Source organism: Poecile atricapillus, chromosome 1 (genome assembly GCF_030490865.1).
Source record: "Poecile atricapillus isolate bPoeAtr1 chromosome 1, bPoeAtr1.hap1, whole genome shotgun sequence".
Classification (NCBI taxonomy): Eukaryota; Metazoa; Chordata; class Aves; order Passeriformes; family Paridae; genus Poecile; species Poecile atricapillus.
The window spans coordinates 171111389-171135747 of NC_081249.1; the positions used below are offsets into that span (position 1 = coordinate 171111389).

General features: G+C 53.2%; 1 protein-coding gene across 1 annotated transcript; it reads left to right on the forward strand.

Moving 5' to 3' along the window:
- Positions 1–1816: 1816 nt before the first annotated feature.
- On the forward strand, positions 1817–23938 carry AMN (amnion associated transmembrane protein). Its single transcript, XM_058849720.1, has 13 exons — positions 1817–1831; positions 2132–2265; positions 4266–4384; positions 4499–4543; positions 14388–14475; positions 15950–16185; positions 17715–17852; positions 17933–18041; positions 19087–19169; positions 20128–20314; positions 21039–21213; positions 23334–23436; positions 23678–23938. The coding sequence occupies exons 2-13, from the start codon at positions 2205–2207 to the stop codon at positions 23771–23773; spliced, it is 1440 nt and encodes a 479-aa protein (XP_058705703.1). The 5' UTR covers positions 1817–1831; positions 2132–2204; the 3' UTR covers positions 23774–23938.
- The last annotated feature ends 421 nt before the right edge of the window (positions 23939–24359 follow it).

The window sequence follows — 24359 nt, forward strand, 5'->3', positions numbered from 1 at the left end:
TCTGCCTTCTCCCCTCTCTCTGTTTGAGGCCATGGCATGTGTAATATGGTTACCACAGAATAATTTTTCCATGCACTTAATGTCTTTCTGGGGACGGTGCCATTGCTGCCTGATGTCCCTGAAGGGCTTTAGGAGGTGGCTCTGCTGGCTGGCTAAGGGAAACAGTGTTTTTGGCTTTGATGCCCATTTATAACTCAAGGCTGGGAAGGTGAAGCATCCGCTGAGAGCTGTTTTCCCTCTGTGGTGGCGATGTGCTTGCCCTCCCCCAGGGGCATTGTGGACAGCCAGCACTGGGGAGCAGAAGGATGGGCAGGCAGCAAGGAGTAAAATGTGCTGATCTCTGCATTAGAGCAGCTGATTTAATTTCTGGGGATTTATTTCTCCTTCCTTTCAACTTTGTTTCACTCTCCCTTTAACCACGTGGGCCAAACCTTGCTCCTGTGCAGCCTTCCCTCGTGTCTGTCTGGTCCTGAGGCACAGCAGCATCTTGGGACAGTAGCAACAACAAAAGCTGAGATGGAGAGGAGCGTGCTCCAGCCATGGGGAGACACCCACAGTGAGGGCCGTGTTATTCTGACAGGTTATTCAGCGATACTGCAGTGAGCACCTGGCCCCAGTAATAAGTTTTGCTGGAGTTTCTGTCATTCCTCTACCCTGCCCTGTCCTACCCTAATGCTGGAGCAGGGGCTGTCCATCCTTGAGCAGGGTTTCACAGCCAGATTGGGGATTTTTGATGTCTGCCTGCTGGCCAGATGAATTCCAGCTCATTTAAAGTGAAGTGTCAGCTTTGGTGGGACAAGCAGCACTGAGAAGCAGCAGCTGCAGAGTACAGAAAGTAAAACTAAGGGTGTGGAGTACATCCCAGCACACTGGGTTTTAGGAGCTGTGCACTGCTCTCTGCACAGGGTCCCATGAGCAGTTTCTCCCATCCTGGCTGTGCTGCAGGATGCTGAGGCCACAGACAAGCATACACCTGCCCTCCACACACTGCAGTCCTTTCTCCAAGCTCTTATTTCCAAGTATCCATGATTTATAATTTTCCCCCCCTCTATTAAAATACAGAACATCTCACTGCAGCCAGCATTCACCCTAAGAGTCCCCTAGGAGAGATTTGTGAGTGGTAATTAGAGTGCAGGAGCCTTTCACCTCGAGGACATCTCTCAGCATTGAGCTCCGTGGGCAGAAAGTGCTGACTGTGTTTTGGCTGATGCCCAAGCTTTGATCTGCAGCTCTAAGGAGCTTTCTTCCCTGGCACCTCAGTCTGTCTGCCAAGCTGGAAGCTAGGAAACAGGGGGAGTAAAAACGGTGGAATGGGGATGGTTTGCTTCCCACACCTGCACTCTTAAATCCTTGCTGGCATCAGGTGAGAGTTTCTTGTGGTCTGTGACCCTTCCACTGGATGACCCTTACAAGAACATCTCCAGTCTCTTCCTGGCCCCTAGTAAACCCTTGCATTCAGCAATTTTCTGCCCTTGCCCTGCCGGTACCAGTGTCAGCTGAAGGGCAGCTGAGCCCCACAGCTCTCTCCTTGGCATGAGCCTCTCCGTGCTCTCCCCCCATCCGTTTCTGCTCCTAACACACCCTTGGCAGAGACACGGGCCTGGACTGGCATGCAGCACTGCTCCATGCCGTGGCAGAGCACAGGGATGGTGCAGTCCCCCGTCGTGCTGCAGCCCCATGCAGCGGTGCAGGAGCAGCGCGGGGCTGTGCTGGCGCTGCCGGCTAATGAGCAAATCAGCTGGTGGCCAAAGTACAATTACGGAGCTGGGAACTGCTCCCTTCCAAGCGAGCTAATTGAAAATCCATGGAGGCTGTTATTAGCAATGACGAGGTACCGCTGTTCAGCAGGGGAGAGCGGCGTGGGATGTGCACGGAGCGTGTTCATCCCGACACCCTCCAGCTGGACCTGGATGGGTGGGGGGGAGTGCGGGTGGCTCTGGTGAGCCCAGCTGGGGGCAGCCACACTCTCCCCTCCCCAACTACCTAAGAGAGCCTGGGTGGCTCTCTTGGGTTCCCAATGGATGGCCAAGGGAACAGGGCGACTGGGAGAGGAGCAGAGGGCAAACAGAGCGAGGCTGTTGGTGCTGGGGGAAGCCTGTCCCCACCCTGGCTAACCCCCTGCTCCCTGCAGCTGCCCGGGCTGAGCCCATCACGTGCCCGGGAAGGTGCAAGGTCCATCCGGGCGGGGATCGCCGAGCCGAGGGATGGCAGTCGGCTGCGGAATGAAGCCCCTGCTCTTCCTCCTGGCTATCCTGCAGCTCCTTGGTGAGTACGCCCAGGGCCCGGCCGCCGTGGCGAGCAGGGGTGGCCGCTGGGCGACCTCCGCATTTCGCGTGTGCTGCCGGCAGCCCTGGCTCGGAGCGGAGCTGCAGGCTCTGTCACCCACGGCTCCCTGAGCGGCAAACGGGACAAGGCATTTCCAGCCGGCCACAGGGAAGGCGGGCAGGGGACTGAGGCTGGGATAGCCGTGCGGAGCATGCCGAGCCTCTCATTTGAAGTCAGCAGCGCTGCGCTGCAGGACACGCTCCCTGTTGAATATGCATGTAGCTTTGATGTTCAAGGACCGCGCTTCCCAGGAGACAGGGCCGATTAAATAGCACACTGATATTTCCAGGGCTGGGGAGGGTGCAGGAATGCTCGCTGCTGCAGCCGGCTCGGATGCGGAGCCGTCTCCAGGGTGTGCCCGGCTGGGAGCTCGGTGCCCTGCGTGTCGTGAGGCTTTGTGTGATGGGGCTGTCCCTTCGGCTGGAGCTCCGGGCCCTCCATCCCCAGCTTCCCACGAGGGGACCGCCGCAAGGACGGAGCGACTTGCCAGCACTGTCTGGGGGCTTTTTTTCCTTCTTAAGCTCTTTTCTGCTCTGAGCCAGCAAGGTGTTTATGTCCGCAACACTGCGAGCAGCTGCTTGGCTCCAGCTCTTACCACCGGCAATGCTTTTTTCCCTCTCGGAGGGTTTTAAAGAGGACTGGGCACGGCTGTGATCGCTCAGTGCCGGAGGGCTCCTTCAGGCACCCGGCGTCAGGCAGGGGGGCCCCTCTGCGCCTTGGACCTGCGCTCCAGGACTTCCATTCTGCTTAAAAATTCATCTTTTCCTGTTCATCTGGAGATGGCTACTACAGCCAGCGGTCTCAGCGGAGCCCTCGGCAGAGTAAAGCAGCACAAATTACACCTCAAGGTTGATCCTTGTGCTCTGATGGAGGCTCTGCAGCCACATCACACCCCCCCATCATTTGGTGTAGCCGGGCCCCGGCTCTGTGCAGCGCACATTCCTCTGTCAGCTGCAGCCATTCAGAACCCCCCTCCAGCCCCAGCCTGGGCCGGTGTTCCTTCTCCCCTGCCCCAGTCCCTTCCACCTCGGGCTTTCTATTTTGTAGTTGTGTGGGTCCTCCTACAGAAAATATGATACATTAAAAAGGCACAAGTAGGGTTTTTTGGTCATTTTCTCTTCTCTGTCTCATACTCACTTGCCTGAAGCCATTTAATTCAGGCTGCTGGAGATTCATTCATCTTCAGCTGAACAAGCATCCCCCAGCCAAGCCTGGGCAACGTCAGGTTGGGAGGCTGCTCTGCTGTGCTTGTGCAATCAGAGAGGTCAGAGTGAAAATCCCCTCTGCCATGTCCCGTCCATGGCCAGCAGGCTCATCCCCGTGCGGCCCCAAAGGCAGGACTGCCACTATCCCAGGAAACCCCAAGGGGAAGAACCATGTTTCCCAACATGTTTATGCCTCAGGCTGAAGTACACCACTGAATTCTCCCCCTCCAGCTCCAAGCACCAGCCTGTACTTGTGCTATATGTCCCATAGAAAATGCCCTTTCTTCTCTTGCCCTTAGTGGTATCCCAGCTCTGCGTGCCCACTCTGTACCTTCTGGAAACTGAAGGCTGAGGAATCTTTACTTGTTTTATTATTATTATTATTATTATATGAGTGACAACAAATCCCCCTGCAAGGATTGCTTAACTACCAGGTCTATGTTATTCCTACCCTTTGCCTGCAGGACGCTTTCCTGCCTTCTGTCTGCCTGCTCAGTGTTTGTCCCTTGCTTCTCTTCCTGTCTGGGTGGCTAAAACCATCACCCAGACAAAAAAAAAATCCCCTGTGTAGGGAAGGGCTGTGCCTGCTCAGCTGGGACAATGCAGGAGCTGCTCTTGGGTGGAAAATCCCCAAATCTGACCTAAAAATGCCAAGCCATCCTAAAGCACATCCCAGAGCAGGCTCCCAGCGCCTCCCATGGACTGGTTTAAACTGTTTTTTCTGTTCCCTCTCAGCTGCCACCGCTGCCGTGTACAAGCAGTGGATCCCCAACACCAATTTTGAAACCGCCTCCAACTGGGATAAAGGCAGAGTCCCCTGTGCCAGGGATGTGGTTCATTTTGAGAAGGACAAGGTATAGACATTTTAAATTTATTTTTATCTTTGTTTTCACAAAACACTGTCAGGCATTGGAAAAGCCCCTTTACCTGGCAGGGCAAAGCATACTCAATTCTTGCTTTTCTTACAGGTTGTCTCAGTCTTCGTTGGGTCTCCCCATGCACTGACAGACATGGTAAGGCATGGTGTGCAGAGGTGTAAGAAGGTGGGTGAGGGCTGGGCCAGCCCTGGAGCTCTGCCTGCTGGCACATTCCCTTGGCCCCCTCTCCACAGAATCACAGAATGGTTTGGCTTGGAAGGGACCTTAAAGGGCATCAGTCCCAACCCCCTGCCATGGGCAGGGACAACTTCCCCCAGACCAGATTGCTCCAAGTCCCGTCCAGCCTCCCCTGAACACTTCCAGGGATGGGGCATCCACAGCTTCTCTGGGAAACCTGTGCCAGTGTCTCATCACCCTCACAGTAAAGAGTTTCTTCCTTATATCTAATGTCCTACTGTCCTCTGTCAGTTTAAAGTCATTCCATGGACTTTGACACTTTTCTTCATGGTCCAGCCAGAACAAGGATGCCTCAGCTGGGGCAAGGGACAGGAGTCCTACAGCAGCCTGGGTTTCTCTGTACCATGAAACAAAAAAGCCCATTTCTGTTTGTTTGTTTTTTCTTTTAATTAGGGGAGATGAGGGAGAGTACAACAAAACCCAATTTAATTTGAAGGAAATTGATATTTCCTCCTCAAAAGAGTAATAAAACCCCCTCCATCTGATGGAGAACTTGGCAGTAGTTGGCTGAGGAGCACCAACCCACAGCAGAGCAGGCACTAGCCCTGGGCAGAGGCTAAGTGAAGCTGACATCAAAATATCTCAAAATGAAAACAAACTGTTCTGGGAAATCCCAAAATGTTGCTTGAGGAATTTTCTTTCAAGTGCCATTGGGTTTTATATTTTTCTGTGGCATTATCAGTCTAGCTGTGGCAGGATGGGCATGACACCCTGCTGAAATGTGTGTGTTGAGTGATATCAGATTGGGGGGGCTCAGCTCAGAGGGGTTTCCTCGTGTGGTTTTGCCCCACATGAGGAACTCTGCCCCAGAGCAGGCTGACAGGCAGCCATGGAAACATGAGCTCTCAATCTCTGTGTCTTGGAGGGTAAAATTTAACAGGGAGGAATTAAAGGGAAAAACAAACCTACTGCCCCAAGCTGCCAGTGGGGGATGGGTCACCAGTGAGCCCTCTCTCAGTGCTGGGACAGGAAGAGATGGGCTGGATCCTGTTTAGAAAACCTCCTCCTCTAGACCTGTTGAGCTTGTGGATGAATTTCCTCTCTCAGATTTAGGGCAGATTTGCTCTTTTATTGGCCATTGAATTTGAAGAAGCCCTTGAAATTTATGTGGTGTAATTTGTTCAGGCTGTCTACACCACTAATAGTTTTGATGCTTTAATAACACCATGTGCCACATTTAATCCCTCTACAAATATTTGGAGAAGATACTTTATTTATATGGCATTTTAAATATGAATTTTTGAAGGAAAGAATGTACTGGGGAAATACGTACAAATATAATGTAATAAATGATGTGGAATTTACCCAGAGAGGAAAAGAGCAAAATACCACTCCAGTAGATTTTATTTTACTTACAGATGAATGTATAATATTTCTAAAGTACTTTCATCAGAGGCCTGCAAAGTGCATAATTGCAGAGCAGCGTCAGTCATTATGGCTGAGCCTCCCGCAGCCAGGCTGGAGAGAGGAGCTGAGCAGCCTGAGGAGAGGGAGATCAACACAACCTTTGCACAGCACAAAACAACATCCATGGCCCTGCCCCCTGCTCGGGTGGATGGCTCCTGTTGTGACTGAGGGATGGGTCAGGGTGCCCCTGTGACCCCTGGCTTGTCCCTGTCAAAGGATCCAGAGTGCTGGTGGGAGCCCCTGGGGACCCTCTGCTGCCTTGGGATTTCTCTGGGCCCCCGCTGCTGGCAGGCAGCTGCACAGGCTCCAGCTTACAGTGAATTTTGTAGTCCCACTGCTGTGCAGATGGGGAGGATTGCTAGGTGATCCATGAGGGAATGAGGCATCACATGGACCATGAGGGCACCATTCCTCTCCTGCACTGAATTGCACTGCAGCCAACCCTGCCTATAACCTGTACTGCAGCTCACACCTTCCTCCTGAACATCACTGCCCCAGCAATACCCTGTGAACTGTCCCAGCATGTCTCTTAGTGAGGTAGTTAATATTTCTTTTTCATTTCAGCTCAAGCACTTCCCTCCTGTTCACTGCTGTGCTCTGCTGTCACCAGGTGATACAGGGACTGCCAAGGTTAGGGATGAAAAAGGAATTAAACCCTCCACCTGAGCTGGGCTGCCAGTCATGCAAATGACATGAAATTTGGCAACCAGCTGGTTAGAAAATGAATTGGTCATGAGGCTTTTTTCAGAGAGTCTGGGCTGCACCTGTTCGGCTGCCAGCCACACTCGCTGGAGCATTAATCACTTAAATCAGCAAGAATACATTAAGCTTTAGAGTCACCATGGAGATGCTATATAGCCTTTGGCCAAAAAAAAAAGGCAGAATGTTGTTTGCTGTAGTAGCATAGGAGGAAGTTCACAGCTGAGGAGGGATTAGGCTCTCAGTGACTTTCATGAAGATAGTGCCTGCCATGGCAGGTGGAGGGGAGGATGCTTGGTGCTGGTGGTTGAGGGACAGCATGGGATCTCCCATCCCAACTCCCCAGCTGAGTGGACCTCTGGGCGGTCCTCCTGTGTCACCATCGCTTCTCTCCTAGACATTTATGTGAAAGCTCACTTCTGTATGGTGAGCTCTCCAGCTCCCCTCCCCATCCAACCCATGTGGGCACCAGCCAAGTGCTGGGAGATGCCTTCTTGGGAGGAGGCTGTTGGGGCACAGAGCCTGCCTCCCTGCTCAGAGCTCACCCACTGAGCACCCAGCTCGGTGGTTATTTGAAATTTTAAATGGATCCCTAATTCAGTCACACACTAAATCCAAATCCAGCTTAAGTGTAAGTGGCTTTGATGAACAACCATTGTGATTAGGCTGGATTTTCTATGGTATTTAGCTGCCTAAAGATGCAGATCAGTATTTAGCCAGGTTTTGGAGATGGCCTGAGACTAAATGTGCAGAAAAGATGGAAATGGAGGTGATGATGCCTGGCATGGGTGCTCCAGGGCAAGGCAGACTTGGGCTTTGTTTGTCTCCTGATGGGGGAGAAAGACTCCTGCGAGGGATTGGACCCTCTGGCTCTGGCTGTGCTTCCAGAGGGAGCCAGGCCAGGGCATGGCAGCAGCAGTGAGCTGGTGTTTGCCCCAGTGACACCAGCCCCTGTGCAGTTCGTGCCTGAGCTGGCCAGCACTGACATGCGGGCCAGGGATGGAAGCTGCTGCTTCTATTTTTGGGATGGCAGGAATCGGGTTTATTCACATGGGCAGAGCAGCCTTGCTTGACCCTAGGGTCAGGACACTGGCTGGGGTTACTCAGCAGCCCTGACATCACCTTTCCAGCTTTAGCCCATCCCCGAGCTCTGCTTTGGGGTGGCATCTGTCCATACCCTCTCCCTGCCTGCCCCACGAGGGGCGGCGAGGCTGGGCAAGGGTTCGGAGTGTGTGGGGCACTGGGGTCTGACCAGGGACACCTCCCCCAGCCTCATATTTTTAGCTGCCTAATTGTGAGAGCAGAATGTACTCAGCTTTGCTGCAGGATGCTCCCGCTCGGTTCCTGGCAGAGATCGATCTGGAAATGCCAATTGCTCCCCAGGGGCACCGGCTCTAATGAATTGCCACAGTTCGCGCTAGTCCCAGGCACCGGTGCTCCCTCCCCCACCTCTTCCCAGACAGCAGGGTAATGAGACAACCAGAAAAGGCATTATTTTTCCTTCCCCTAAGATGAAGGTTAAAAATTTCAGGGGAGTGTGTGCCAGCACATAATTCCAAGATGGAATCCTGCAGTCTTTTCTGTGTCAGCATTCACGCTTAAGGTGTGTGCTAGGAAAGGAGTTGGGTAAAACAGCCATTTACACTCATCTGCCTGAGTCTATTTGCTCATTTCAGGCTGGTTTCCAGCAGGAGGAGTTACTAAAGTCTGTGATGAGCTGAGCAGCTTGCCAGCATCCTGGGCTGTAGCGGATGCTGGAGCCCGTCTGGCTGGGAAGCTGCTCCATGGACCGTCTGCCATCCCTTCACTGCTGAGCATGGCCCCTCTGCCCACACCTTGAGACCCTTCCTGGCTTTCTCTGACCTTGTCTGTAGAGGAAAGTTCAGGAAAAGGAGTTTAACTAATCTGGAATAGATTTGGCGAATGGCTTTAAACCTCTCTGTGTCTTCTGCATCCATATGTCAATGTTTTCACTACCCAAGGGGCTTCCCATGTCCCTGTGACACCTGATTTCTGTACACTGTCAGGACCCTTTTGGCTAGAAGTGTGTGCTGGGGATCTGCAGTCAAGTTAACGGGCTTTTTGGGTCTGTTTGTTTTTTATCCTGCCATGGCTCTCACTGGGCCCTGCGGGGTGGTTTGGCAGGGGCTGTGCCAGCCAGCACCAGTGTGGGATGCCAGGAGCTGTGGCTTCTCTGTAGGGATGGGCAGGACCGTGATGTGCTGGGAAGCTGATGTGTCAGGCCACCCCTGTGCCAGGAGATGTGGGGGCAAGGCCAGGTTGGGCAGGTGCTGTGGGGAGCCCATGTGCTGAAATACAACCTAAAACGTGAGGAGCAGACTCAGCAGGGGCCAGCTCTGGCAGTAATGACAGCACGGCTGTGCTGCTGCTGCTGGGCAGGAGGGGAGGCAGGCACAGGCAGGGAGAGCTGCCAAGCACCTTGTCAGCTTGCAGAGGATGACACTGAAATGATGATATCCCCTGGCATGCCGCTCCTGTGCCTGTGGGTCAGAGGCAGAGGGGTGAGATATTGCTGGGACCAGAGCAGGGCTGTGGGCATCCCCTACCACTGCTGGTGGGGCCCATGGAGAGCAGCACCAGCTTCTGTGCCCCAGGCTGCACGAGCATGGGCTTCATGGGGATACAGGCTGCATGAGCATGGGCTTCATGGGGATACAGGCTGCATGAGCATGGGCTTCATGGGGATACAGGCTGCATGAGCATGGGCTTCATGGGGATACAGGCTGCATGAGCATGGGCTTCATGGGGATACAGGCTGCATGAGCATGGGCTTCATGGGGATACAGGCTGCATTTCTGGCCTGGCTTCCTTGGGAAGCTAAAGCCCGGTTCCTCATGGGGACCATGTGCCAGGGCAGGGAGGTTTTTGGGTAGCAAGGTGCTACTCCAGCAGCAGGTGACCCTCCTCGGCTCACACACATCTTGGGTGGCAGGAGGTCATCCTGCCTTGCCAGGGACCTGGACTAGCTGCTGTGGGATCAAGGGCCATGGCAGGAACAGGCTGGTTTTGGCAGCCAACTGGGGTGTGGGGTGGCATGTGTGGCTGAGGGAAAGGACACTGTCCTGAGGGACAAGCTTCACCTGGACCAGAAGGTGAATAAATGAAGCCCCAGTAATGAACCCAAGAAATGCTGCTGCAAGCAAGCCCCTGGCAATGCTCCAGAGTTGTCAGTGGGATTCACCTGTGGGTGAACCTGGCCCTGTGCCTTTCTGGGGTGTCAGCCAACAGCTGGATATCACCCAGGCACCACCACCAGCTGCGCTGAGACCCCCAGCCCCAGCAGGCACCGGGAAAATCCCTGCTGTTCTCTCCTGTGGGCAGAATGGGCAGAGCCCACCCACCTGCTGCCCTGGCTGCCTGCTGCTGCCTGTGGGCTGCCACTGCCCCAGCAAGGCAGTGCTGGGAAATGTGATGTGGAAATCGTTTCCCCTGAGCATTATTGCTTGTGGTGAGTTACAACAACCTGTGTTGGAGCAATGGCTCACCTGCATCCTATCCCAGTGCTGTTTTTCGATGGAGGGCCAGCAGCACCAGCACCAAAGCTGCTCCTGGGCTGGGTGCCAGGCAGGGGGTGCTGATGGCTGCTGACCTGCCTGCTGATGCAGCTGTGGATGCAGCACTGTGGAGCTCAGTGTGCCCAGGCAGTCTTAGTGTTGAATGATGGGGTGGTGGCACCGTCTCATCCAAGCAAGGAATTCAAGTGCATTGATGCTGCAAATGAAAGCAAGGCTGGGGGAAGACCTGGCTGCAATCACAAGTGTTGTTCACCCAGGATAAAGCACAAGTGCTGCATTTTTCCTGTGCTGATGATGGTGACAGGCCAGTCACAGTGCTCCTGTCACTCACCTCAGCCCAATGCTTGTGACTCAAGCAGAGCCAGGATGTGCCAGAGGCTGGTTGAGGCCATCTGATTGGAAAGCCATCTGTCAGGACTTTGCTATTTTAATCTTTTTTCCACATTTTGGAGGTTAGTTTCTTTTCCACTTATGCATTGGGATAGCAGATTCCTTCTGGTAGTGCAATGCTGGGGCTGGTCCAAGAGCCACATTGGGTCTTGCCTCTTTTTTTTTTTCTGACTTTGATAAGAAAAACAATGACTGTGTTTTAGTTGTCATTATACTTGATAATGATAACTGAGGAGATAAGTGATTTACCAGTATCAGGGATGGGAAATGACTAATGAGACTCTTATGCTCTTGCTGTATTAATGGCCCTGGAGTACAGGTTGGCAGGAGGAAGGGAAAGCAGATGAAACTGCCAGCTTTTTGGCTTTGGTCCATTGGTACCTGTCATTGCTTAGTTCAAAATGTACTTGGGAAGTGGCCCAATCTGTATGCAATTTCCATACTAAACTCACAAAAGTAGAAAACCACTGCCCAACCAGAGTCTCCATTTGTCCTCTGCAGTGAGCTGAGATGCTTAACTTATGTTGGAAAAAAGAAAGGGCAAATTATTTACAGAGATCCACTGGATGATGGAGACACTCCTGAAATGCTGCCCAGTGGTGAGAATCTCAGGCAGGGCTCATGGTGATGTGCAGCAGGGCTGCCTCAGTGGGCAGGGAGCCATAGCTGCACAGCCCAGCCCCAGAAATTCCTGTGATGAAGCAGAAGTACAGAGCTCTTCCTGAACTTTCATGTCTGTGGACATGAGGTATCTCTGTCCCCTGTCCTGCATTGTGTTGTGTTGCATCTGAATTCCAGGGCTGGTGCTTGCAGTGTTTGGGTAATCCCAGAGTGTGAAGGGACATTGTGTGTGCTCACTCTCATTTCCCTGCCACACTGACACCTGCATTAGCAGCTTCCTCTGGGCTTGGGAAGTCCAGCCAGCCTGAGATTTTGGCCTCAGCAGTGGAGGGGGATCTCCTGTGGTGGCTGGAGAAGCTGCATCTTGTCCAGAGAGATCAGAAGCAAACGTTTTCAGAGCACATTGACAGATTTGGCATGAGGCAGATTTGGCATGAGGCATTTCTCCCATCTCTCCTCTTGAGCAGAACTGGTGCTGTGTCCTGCTGGCCCATCCAGACCTGCTCTCCCTCCCAAGCACAGGGAGGATGCACCACCTCGCTTGGTCATGGAATCAGTGTTGTGCATCCATGTGTGCATCCCTAACTGAGCAAGTTATCCTCTTACACCTCATCTCCTCTCTTACCATACTGAACTCAGCCCCACCACGTAAATCCTTGACATGTTTTCCTTCTCCCCTAGTTAGTTTGTGAAGGCCTGGATGAACCATCCCCTTGGACACCAAAGCTTCTTATGTCCTGCGTGGTCATCACAGGGTGTTTGGGAAGCTCTGACCCACGGCCATAGTCAAAGTGGTAACTAGAGGGGAGAGAGCTGTCAGGCAGGCAGCGATGAGAGCAGGGACTTCCCAGCCCAGTGCTCTTGATCCAGCTACAACACTCACAAACGCCAACTTCAGCAGCCTGGGAAAGCGAGCAGACACCAATCATGGTCCTGCTGTGTAACCAAGCCCCTCACCAGCAGCTGCTGGCTGATTTTCCTTCTTCCACCCAAAGATCCCTGCAGCTTTGGGTCTGAGTGCCCAGAGCTGACTGCTGTGAAGAGCTGGTACCCTGTGCTGGTGAAAGGATCTGCTGCATCCCATCCAAAGCCCCACACAGAGCAGCTCAGATGGGCCCCAGCAGCCAGCTGGCCACCCCTCCTCCCTGGCCCCTGCTCACACAGCCCCACAGCAGCTCACAGAGCCTGCAAACCGGGCAAGAGGCAGCGCCCAGGGACCCCAGGCTGCAATGGCCCAGCCAGTCTGGGAGAAGGGACTGGGCTGGCAGTGCTGCTGGTGCTGGCCTGAGAACAGGCAACAGCTGACTGCTCCAAAATACCCCATCGCCTGCTCCTGCCTGAGCTCACAGGAAAACAAGCCAGGACACTTGAAGTGAAGTACAGCATTTTGTGGTTGAAGCTGGCAGCATTGCCTTCACCCAACTGAATGCAGGCCAAGTCCTGAGCCTCAAAATGGACATGTTTTGATGGTTTTTTCATCTGCAGCTAAAGGATATGATGCCTTTTGTATCCTGGCAGACCTTTCAGCTTTATTCAGTGCTTCAGTACTGGACAAATTTCCTCTACTCAAAAGTAATAAAAATTCAGAGAACCTGATGGCAGGCTACAGGCTGTGGTCTGATGGAGATGTGTCCACAGGCAAAGACTTCTTCCTGGCTGGGGGAAGACTCTGGGCACATGTTGCCCCAACCTCAGTTATTCCCAGTGCCATCCCCTCTTTCCCAGCCCAATGTATGGCATTGCTGGGTCCAAAGCAGATGGTGCAGAGGAGCACTGTGGGACTCTTCTTGGTGGCAGCCACCCTCTGCTCTCTATTTTGGCTTCTCATTGTTCCTGAACCAAGAGGGGCTTGGCCTTCAAAGCACTGCACCACCAAGGCATTAAATTTCTTAACAGGTGCCTGCCTACAATTTGGGGCTGATCTTTTGCTTTGTCCACATCCCCCATGCCTTCCCCTTGGTAGCCTCTGAATGGGACTGAGCATCCTCAGGCAAGACTGGCCAGGGACAGAGAGCTATCACAGCCACCTGCAGCAGTCAGCCATAAGTCTTGCTTTCTCTAACCTACATACATATTTAAAGACCAATTAAGTAGATGAAACCTTAAAATCCCATTTAACTTTTTCTGCCTGAGCGCAGGACCCTGTACGTTCTCATAACTCAATCCTGGAGGGCTTTCAGCTGCTGTTGGGGAGTGGATGCTAAAACACTGAATAGACCAAAGTGGAGAAGGGAGCCTTGAGCATCACTGACTCTAAAATATTGGGGAAAACCATGACTTCCTCTCTGCAATTTCTAAATGTAAAATAAGATGGGCTGGGCTGAATAATCTGTTTGCTGTGAATGAGTTGTCTGAGTCAATCATTTGCCAGGGCCTGTCCCAGAGTTAGCAGTGCTGGCTGGTGACCCAGGTGGCCACAGTTTCTTGCTGACAAGGTTCCCATGGCAGAGCTGTGCCTGTTGTGGTTTGTCAATGGCCAGGATGAAGCCAGGTCAGAACTGTGACCCTGCTGGTGATGTCCTACACAACAAGAAGAGGGTCTGGCTGTGGCAAGCGGCTCCAGATTCCACTGTGTGTTCCCCTTAGCTTGTGCTCAGTGCGAATTCACTACCTGACACTGTACCAAGCACAGCCAGGGCCCCTGAATTACATTTTGTGGGGTGAGCACAGCCCCTGGAGGTGAGAACTCATTAAGTGAGGGGGCCTCTGGCACTTGCAGAGTAAGGTTGGGTTTTTCTTGGTGTACCAGCCATGTATAAATCCATTCCTGTGCTGCTGTGAGTGTGTACAACAGGAGGAAGAAACTGTCAAAGAGCTTATTTTTCTTTTTCCTTTTCTTGTTTCTCTGAATGCTTTTCTGTGTTATGGAAGATAAATCCAAACTGCCTCTCCCCATTGCAGGATCCCCAAAACCAGGAGCTGATACTTTCCCATTTACATGGGGCAGGGTAAGGGTAATTCCTGATAACTGTAAAGTGCCTGGGAGACTGTGAGTGTAATAGGCAGCCTAATAATTAGCAGTGTTATTTGATTACAAGTCTGCTGTCTGCTGGCAGCAGGACAGTAACACTCTGCATCCCTTCATCTAGTACCTGCCCCTGAACGGAGAATTCGTGCTGGCAGCTGGTGCAGCGTTCACAGCTTTCGATGGCAGCTGGGATCCAGGCTGTGACTCAGGTATTTTGTGCCCAAACCAGGCACCCCATCAGCCTGTGATGAATCATGAAAATTCAGCCCAAATATCTCTATGAAGGTCCTACCTCAGAGCAAAGTGAATCACTCCTCTCCAATACTCACCTCTTCTTTGATGACCTCCCTCACATCAGATCTTTTTTCCTCCTAGATCACCTGTCTTCTAAAAAGGTAATTATAGTAGGGAAGCCTTTGAAGCTGTAGCAGAGAGGCAAATATTGTTTATATTTTCCCCTGCCTATTAAGCATGTAGCCACATCAAAGCCCTTATTTTCTCTGCCATGGTGTTTCTAAAGAAAACCAGTTAGGAGTTACTTGCTGGTGAGCCAAACCATGGCCATCACAGCAAGCTGTCCTTTGGCCCCACACACGCATTCTCCCCTCCCAGCCTCCATGGCTGAGACAGCAGCTTTGTGTCATTGGTGCCTGCTATTATCTGAAAGCTATTTTCTAGGGAGGTGTATTTTGGGTGCTTAAGAACTGCCCCATGCTTTCAGTGGCAAGTAACTTTTTAGTTCCTCTACTGGAAGGAAGCATTCAAGCAGAGCATCTGTGCCTGCACTCTGAATGTAAAAAAAAAAAGAGAAAGGAGGGAGAAAAAGTCTAAATCAGTCTCCCCAGAGGAAGGACTGTAGCTTAAGACTGTCTGGAGCCACTCTGAAATCCTTCATCCCTATATTTTTTTTGTTTTGGGGCTGTTTGCCCCCCAGCAGGGATGCTCTGCCATCTGTGCTTGGCGCTGGGCTTTTCCTGCTGACCATGCACCGCTCCCCTGAAATCAGCTGGCGTTTCTGGGACAACTTTCACAAATGGACTTCTTCAAAGCACAATTTCAAAATGAATGCAAATAATTCAGTCATTAAGTATCTGCATACTGGCTGAATTGGTGAAGGGTCAGCTGCTGGGAGGGGAGAGAGGGAATCAGGGCACTGCATGATGACATTAACCAGGGAAGCAGGGAAATGGTTAATGGTTAAATAATTGACAGTTAAATGGGGCACTGGCTTTGGGGTTACCTGCTGCAGGGAACAGGGTTGGTCACATTTCTGCAGACCTGCCAGGCTGCTGGGAAACTGGGACATGAATTATCATACCCATTTTTATCAGGTTTAGCTGTTACTCAGCATTCAGGCAGATGTTTTCCTCCTTAACCAGAAGGATGAGCTCTAAAAAATAAGGGAAAAGTATCCTGTGGGATGTGGGCCTGGAAGCCTGGAGGCAGATGTGGGATTCAGGCTGAGACCCCAGCCTTGAGTTCTGGGAGGCCTTGCCAAGCTCTGGGAAATGCCTGCAGTGGCTGCCCATGAGGCTGATGCCAGGCCTAGCCCCTGGCTCCCCGCCCACAGGCTGAGATCCTTCACTTCACCAGACAGTGCCTGATTTTACCAGACCAGATGCATCTGCTGGGGCTTCAGATTTGGGTTTGGGTCATGCTCAGCCTTTCCTATCCCTTTTCCAGGTGGAGCAGTGAGGTTTGCTGATGCTGAGCACCGCGCGTGGTTCGACCCCACGCTGTGGCAGGATGTTCTCCCCAGCGGGGAGCTCAAGCCAAGCGGGCCCATCTTTTCTGTGGACGAGGAGCGCGTCCCGTGCCGCTACGATGATGTTATCTTCCAGCCCGAAACCTCCTTCCGGGTAAACATCGACTCATGGCAGCCAGTGATTCACCTCCGCAGCATCTCTGTCATGGGCCAGGTGAGGTGGGCAGGATGAGGAACTGGCTCCACGCCTTCTCACCCCAGCCCCGAGGAAGGAGCAGCTGGAGATGGGGGAGCAGTTCTGCACAGGGAGATGGGGCACACCCATGGGGCTCTGTGAGCTGCTGCTGCTGCTGCTGTGGGTGGCCTCCATGGCTTTCTGCATCGAGCGCTTTGTTCTCGCCTCCCTCCCTGCAGTGTGGGAGCGCAGGCTGTCTCACTGTGCACGTTTCAAAAAGGGCCAATATGCACGGGTCCAACCACCCGTAAATGGCAGCTTCTCTGGCTCCCAGGGGCCGCTCCCTTCCCACGCACGTGTCTGCAGCCGTGCTGCTCAGGGACCCTCTGGGGACACCTCCCTCCTGCCCCCGACCTTAACATGGCCTGTGGCCCAGTGATCATCTCCCAGCTTTGCTTCAGCACTGCTCTTTAATTGATTGGGGGGATAATTATAGAAGCGCTGGCAGCCTGCTGTGCCTCAGCCTGGGAATCAGGCTCCCCATGAGCCCTGTCCCTCCTGGTCAGAGGAGCAGAAGATCACAGGCGCTGCAGCAGTAAACACAGGCTCCTTCCAGGAGTGGGAGATGCGGCAGGCGTTTCATAAGTTATTTATTATTTCTACTGCTGCGCTGGCTGGGATCTGCCGTTTCGGGGCCAGGCATTAGGTAGCTGTTTTTTGAGTAACAGACTCAGCCGGTGCCCAGGTGCGTGCAGGCGAGTCTGAACAAGGCAGCGCCCCAGTGGAACTCACCCCAGGCACACGTAGCCCCAGGGATGGAGAGGTGGATGCTCTTGGGTGCTCAGAGTGATGCTGGTCCCGCTGACGCCTGGGGACCAGCCCATGGCACATCATCCCCACCAGGGACCACTGCTGGCTGTCCCTCAGGGCAGAGGCTGCTGCTGAGCAATGAGATGGAAGGAGAATGCGCTTTTTAAATCATAGCATATTTCCTAAGAACTGACCTTATGAGCTTCTCTATGCCTTTGTAGCCAGCCTACTCTGTGCTCTTTGATGACTATTTTCACCCCAGGCTCTCAGAAATCTGCCTGTTGTGCCAGAGCATGGAGACACTTCCTGTGGAAGAGAGTGGGTGAGGGAATCACCAATGACTTGGCAGGATGAGGCTGGTTAGTCCAGCTCAGCCTTTGCTAATGCCAAGCACATAGAAAATCTTCCCAGATAGAAGGAAAACAGCTCAGATCCAGCCCCCTTCCTCCCAGAAGTGAAAAGCTGGTAACTTGAATTCTCTGTGCCAGCAGAAGGATGGAAAGCAAAACAAGAAACAGCCCAACCATCTCATTGCCTTTGTTTTTTGTTTTAGAGAGAGTTTTTCTGTTGGTCCAGGGAAAAGATGGAATGGGTGTATTGGCAGGGTTTTCCTGCTGCTTCACTGCCTGCAGTGGGGCTGCCCAGTGATGGCCACCAGATGCGGCACCAGGTGTCCCAGCAGCACAGCTGGGTGCCTGGAGACAGCACTGGGACCTGTCCTGGGATTCTCACCCTCTTTGCTGCTCTTCCCTGCACAGGAACTGAACACCCCGTCATCCTGGGCTGGGTACCTGGGGGGCCCCTCTGCCCCGCTGCAGTTTCATGGCAATGGCACTCTCCAGGTGACAGGCACTGGCTGTCCTGATAAGTCTGGCTGTGCCTGCGGGAATGGCCCGGTGAGTCTTCCCTTTCCCTTTTTGGGGGCTCCAGTGCAGTTTGTGGGGTGAGGGACTGACGCTGCCCTGCTCTCCTTTAGGATGGCCCCCGCATCTGCACAGCCCTGCTCAGGGCATCAGGGAGGCAGTGCCCAGAGCCAGCGTGCCAGAGCCCTTTGCAGCCCCTTGGCCACTGCTGTGGGGTCTGTGGTGAGTGGGGGACATGGCCCTATTCCTCCTCCCTGCCATGCCAGCTGCCCCAGCCTGCTTCCCCTGGCTCCATGGGGGAAGATTGGGTGCAGGGGGTGCTTGCTGCTGGCTGAAAGCTGAAGTTTTGCTGTATCACTGCTGCCAAGGGTCCCATCTGTGGGTCCCATGTGCAGATCCCATCGTGACACTTTCCCAGCACGTTTCTCTGAAGAGATCCTGGCTTTTGGAAGCCTGTTCTGAGTCACAACCCTTCGTCCCTGCTTCTGGTTTATCCTGTCAGGATGTCACAGCTCGTCAAGCTAATAGGGCTCTGCTGAGTTTATGCAGCCAAAAACATGCAGAGGAAATGCAACCTTTTCCACTGTAATGTCAGCTTCCCAACAACCAGCTTGTTTAATTTCATTTAAAATAAAATCATGCAGATTGACAGCATTCTCTCTGCAATGAGAGCTCCTCCATTAATCTGCATGAAATGTTGCTAGGGGCAATTTTTCATGCACAACTGTACCTGGATACTTGGTATCTGATATTTGGTATGTCATACCAAATTTATTAAAATAGTGCCATGTGTTTCTCCAATGTGCTTCAAAAAGCATGGTCCCTTACAGTCTTTAGGACAATTTAAAATTTCAGCAAATGCTTAATTGTATTTTTCCCCAGGAAAATATTTGTCTCCATGACTGCAGTGCAGTGGTGCAGGGAGCACAGGTGTTCCCTCCTCTCAGCCTTCCCCCCTAAGGCCAGGTTTGTGCTGCTGCACCACAGCCTCATGGCCCCAAAAGCAGGGACATGAAGAACTTCCCAGAGGGATAAGTGGGAGAAAGCTTTCCAGGGAAAGCTTCTCTTCAGAGTATGTTGGAAAGCCAAAAAGCCTTTAATTAAACCCGAAAGGACCAGCGAGGGAGGTTTCTCTCTGAGCCCATCCAGACCAGTTGTGCAGGGTACCAGAGGGTCCCCAGTGCCTTTCCTGGCAGTCAGAGCTGCTGTGGCTGCTCTCTGCCCACACGTGGTGACAGTTTGATGTCTGGCTGCTTTCTGGCTGCAGGGGCCACCATTAACCTGGATTTCACTCCTGATTTTGACCTGCAGAAGTACCAGGACAGATTGGTCCAAGAGTTGCTGAGCCAGGTATGTCAGCCTGTCAGACTGGGAGGGGCTAATGAAACCACAAGCCACTGGCCACATCTGCCAGTGACTGGATGTCTGTGGGACTGTCTGGGGCTGGCACATGGTCCCAGCGATGCCAGGGGTGCAGCTCACTCTGCACGGCCCCGCAGGGCCCACCAGCCCCGTGTGACCTCTGGGATGTGCCCGCTTGCTGTGGGGCTGGGTCCCTCAGTCCCCACCACAGCCCCACCATCTGCCCAGCTCAGGGCAGCGGGAGCTGCTGATGTGCAAAGGGGGAGGGTGCAGGGGGCTTGCTGGCAGCCCTTTCTGCTCTAGGAAGCAGAGGAGGTCAGCTGGGGTCGCAGGGGAGTGCAGGACACAAGGCTGGGGTCATGCTCACCTGCAGCAGGGTGTTCCCTGGCCTCTGGCTGACACTGAGCTGCTTTTCCATTCCCCAGTGGGCAAGCACTGGGTGGGTGACTGGCACTGGTCAGCTCTCAGGTGCTCTACAAAGCATCACTTCATGCTGCTGCTTGTCAGACACAACGTGGTACCCCTCCTCTTTGCCAGGGGCTGCCGGGGGAGGAGGTGTGCTCTGCGTTGCACTGGGAGGTTCGATACCAGAGTATTGCTCTATTGATCCTGAGCTGAAAGCTGTCTGCCTGCCCTCCTTACAGCCACACGTCTTAATACAGCTTTTAATGGGTGTTATACATGAAACAGCTTTCTCAGCGTGCTCTCCTGCATGGGGGCTCATTGTGTGCTGGGTGGGCACTGGTCACAGCTTGGGAGAGAGGGGATGTACAAACCTGTCCTTTGGGAAATGCACCGACACTGCCGGGGATGGCAGCTCTGTGGTGGGGCTCACATGAAGATTCAGGTGGGCCTTGCAGCTGCACCCATGGTGGCTGTCTGGAGATGTGACTGATTTGTGCCTACCCTCTCACGGGCTTTACGTGTCTCCTTGTGTTTTGGGAAGCCCAAATACGCTGGTGTGCAGATGGCCATATCCAAGGTGCACAAAGCACAGACCTTCCTGGGCATCACATCCCGGAGCACCACTCCTCTCATCCAAATCGTGCTGATCGATGACAGAACAGGAGTGCAGGCGGGCACCGCTGCGGAGCAGCTGGCAGGAGACATCATGGAGAGCATAGCACAGCACGGTAACGCCCTGTCCTCCTCAGCAGGTGTCCTGCAGGTGCACCCAGACCCACTGCTGGCCAGAGCTTTGTATTCCCTGCCAGCAGCCCACATGTCCAGTGGGGTTTGAATGTCTCTGAGGATGGAGATTCCGCATCTCATGGCAGCCTGTCTCCACAAGTGACCATCTTCAAAGTAAACCAGTTTTTTATATATAAATACTTGGATAAATATATAAGTAGAATTTACCATATTCAGTATCTGCCTGTTGCCTCTTGCCCTGTCACTGGGTGCTGCTGAGAAGAGCCTGTCTCAGTGCTCAGCTGTGTCTCACCAGGGCAGGGCAGAGCACAGTGGAAGGGTCACCTCCCTTGCCCTGCTGGCAGTTCTCCTCATGGAGATACCGGTGTGCTTCCATGCCACCTCTGACCCTGACCAGCTTGGGCCCCCAGGTCCCTGTCTGCAGAGCTGCTCTGCAGCCAGAATGCTGCTTGTGGAGGCAGACAGTGGAAGCTGTCAGATGCTGATGGGCACACAGGTCACAGCCAGGGGAGCTGGTGGTCGCTGTGTGGGTGGCAGACCCACAGGGGCTTGTCCCCATTGAGTCCATGCACCTGTGAATCCCCTCTCTGTTCCCAGGGAAGGTGATCAACAGGGCAGGCAGGGCCAGACCCAGCTGAGGGCCCCCTCTGCCATGGGTGTGGGGATGTATTGCCTTGTACAATCCTCATCTCTATTTCTTCCCAGGTGAAGTGCTCGGCATTGCAAGTGGCAAAATGGAAGTGGCCACTGGCAGCACTGCCAGCAGGCAAGAGGGGAGTCACCCAGTGAGCAGGATCACAGCGGGGACAGTCATGGGGCTCCTCTTCACTCTTCTCTTCCTTGGAGGGATCCTCTTTCTCTACAGGAAGGGAAAGCTGAGGTAGGGATGGGGCTTCTGCCAGCAGCAAATACTCAGGCTGCCTCTGCTTGGGAGCAGCTGCCAGCCCAGCTGTCCTTCCAGCCTGGCACACAGGGGCACACAGTGCTGCCTGGAGCTCCCATGGAGAGGGGCATGGCCTGGCAGCTGCTACCCCCAACATTGCTGTTCATAGAACCACAACATGCTTTGGGTTGGAAGGACCTCAAAGATCATCTAGTTCCAACCCCCTGCCATAGCCAGCGACACCTTCCACCAAACCATGTCTCTCAGAGCCCCAGCCAACCTGGCCTTCAACACTTCCAGGGATGGAGCATCCACAACTTCTCTGGCAACCTGTGCCAGTGCCTCACTGCCCTCACAGTAGGGAGTTTGTTCCCAATATCTAATCTAAACCTGCCCTGTGTCAGTTTAAAGCTTGTCCTTTCTCCTCATGGTTTACTGGAGGTGGGGCGGCTGAAAGGCACTTCTGTACTCCTGGGCTGTTGCTTTGTTCTCCTCCATGACCAGGAGGAGCTGCCTCTGGGCAGGGTGCAGTGTGCTCGGGTGGGAGCAGGGCTGCTGCAGCTCAGCTGGAGCTCTGCACAGCCTGGTCATGCTGCCTGGTGACATCTCCTGTTCTTTGGCACCGTTAGTTTGCAGCCCTGCTGGGGAGGGGAGGACTGAACCTGCCAGCTGCTCAATAGAAATGCATCAAAATAATGCAAAATGCTTGTCCACAGCTTCATAACCATTAAAGGGAGAGAGAGACAGCATCCAAAAGCAAGTGCAGCTTCTGGTGCATTGCTTGTTCACATAGCATGGAGTATGGAGTGCAGGTCCCAGGGGAGGGCTGGAGGGTGCACCTGACTGTGCCACAGCTGGGAGTTAATCAGAAATACCCCTTCTCCATCACCTTTTTCCCTCACAGCCTGGAGATGGGGCCTGGCAGTGTCCACAGCAGGTGCTTGGGGCACCCACCTCTGCTCCTCCCACAGTCAGCCACCTTCACGTGGAGGGTTTTGCAGGCTTTACTGACTGCCTGCTGAGCCACTGGGGGTTTCTCATTTACCCAGCTGTGGACAAGTGGGGTTGACTTTATGCTTTTTATAACCAGGGAATTGCTTTATAACCTGGGAATTGCTTCAGTTTGCATGTGCAAAGTACATCTGTGCCTGCCAGAGGGTGCTGATGCTGGGGCTGCCGTGTCACAGGCTCACAAGTCAGGCTGTATATTCCCTCCTGCTTCCTCCACTGGGATTTTGTCACTCTGCAGCGGTGGCCCTGGCCAGGAACACTTGCCCTGCTGCTCAACACATGCTGACATGATATTTCCTAGCAGTAAACCCATGCCTTCATTTAATTTCTAAATAAAACTCCCAGACCCATAATTGCTACTTGAGGATTTATCTTTCACTGATGCTTCTTTGGATGCTGGACAGGCCTTTGAAACCAGCTCTGTCAGAAGCAGGAGGGAATTTTGTGTAGCTGCAGGAGACAGAGCTGAACACGAGCCCAGGGCCTGTCCCACTCCTGCTGCAGATCCCCCTTATTTCCACTGAAAGGGGTGAGGCAGAGCTTCCCTCAGAGCTCCTGAGGTGACGTGCATGGACCTGCTGCTGAGCCCACATGCAGCAGGTGCCCAGTGCAGGGGCGTGCTCAGCCACTGGGACCCTTAGGATAAAAGTAATGAAGAAAATAATACAAGTGGTGATGGTGATTAAGATGACAAAATGATAACATGATAAAAGTAATGATAAAAGTAAAGACAAAAGTAATGATAAAAGTAATGATAAAAGTAATTAGTACTTGCTGAGATTGCAGTGGGAACAGGTGTCAGCTCTGTGGCAATTCATTTAGGCCACAGGGAAGGAATGATTGCTCCAAAGGGAAGCCTGTGCTAGAGTTGTCTGCCTCTGCAAACTCCTCCCTCCAGAATGCAGGTCCCAGATCACCAGGCTTAATGATTTCTGCTGGATACAGCGGCTTTTCCCTGGGAAAGGGTACAAATAACCCATTTCAATAACAGCCTGATATTTTGCCCCTGTACATTTTCCCATCCACCTCTTAAAGACGCGGGGTTTCAGCTGGGGGAGCTGCAGGGATAGGAGGGATGTGGATGGTGATGCCCAGCTCTTCCCCAGGATGCCTGTCCTGCGCCCGCCCCGGCCCTGGGACAGACTGGAGGACCCGGTGTCCCCTGCACCAGCCAGTGACAAGGGCTTTGACAACCCCGTGTTCAACGTGGTGAGTCACCGGGGGTGCTCGGGGGTGGGAGCTGCTGGGTGCCATGACAGTCTTGAAAGCCTCCTGGGGTTACCCTGACGAGGGCCCTGCTTTCCCCAGGCCAGGAGGGGTTTGTGGGACATTCCCATTCCCCCTCTGGTCACCAGCCTCTCGACTGCTGCAGGGACTCAGCACTGGGTGGGTTTTGCCAAGGGTTTTGCTTCTCTTCCCCACTGGTTGCTTTCCTCCCTTGCTTTTGCAGGAGCCTCCAGATGCTGACCTTGGAGAGAAGACACCTAAAGATCTCCAGATCTTCTACCTCAACCCTCTGTATGATTCAAGAGAGACAGAGACCTGATGGTGTGGACTCAGGCTGGGGACAGACACCACTCCCTGGGGGACACTGCCACCTCTCCAGTCCTCAGAGCCCCTCACAGTCCCTCACTTCACTCCTGGTGGGAGTAGGCAGAAGCAGATCCCACCTGAATAAAAGTTTCTGTGCAGTAAAGGAAACCATAGCAAACTTTCACTGTTGGGATTCAGTCACATGGACATGGCATCCCTGGTGTTACTTCTGGCTTTTAAACTGTATTTTGCAGGTGTCCATTCTTTTTAGACAGTTCAACATTTTGGGTCTCAGATGGTATCCAGAGAAGTGGGGTCTAGCTCAGCACCCTGGCTTTAGCCAGCACTAATTTTTGCCCCAGGGCACACAGCAGGTTGAAGGAAGCATCCCTGTATGCATTACAGAAATTCAGTGCTCAAACACATTTTAGAATATGACCCAGAGCCTTCAGGGCCTGGACCCATTAGCTGGGAGGTTGTTTTGCTTTCCAGCAGTATGCTCAGTGCTGGGGATCTCTGCTCAGGGTTCCCATTCCTCCTCTCACTCCTGTCCACTGGGTGCTGGTGAGGTGCAGTCCTGGTTAAACAATTCCCTCCCC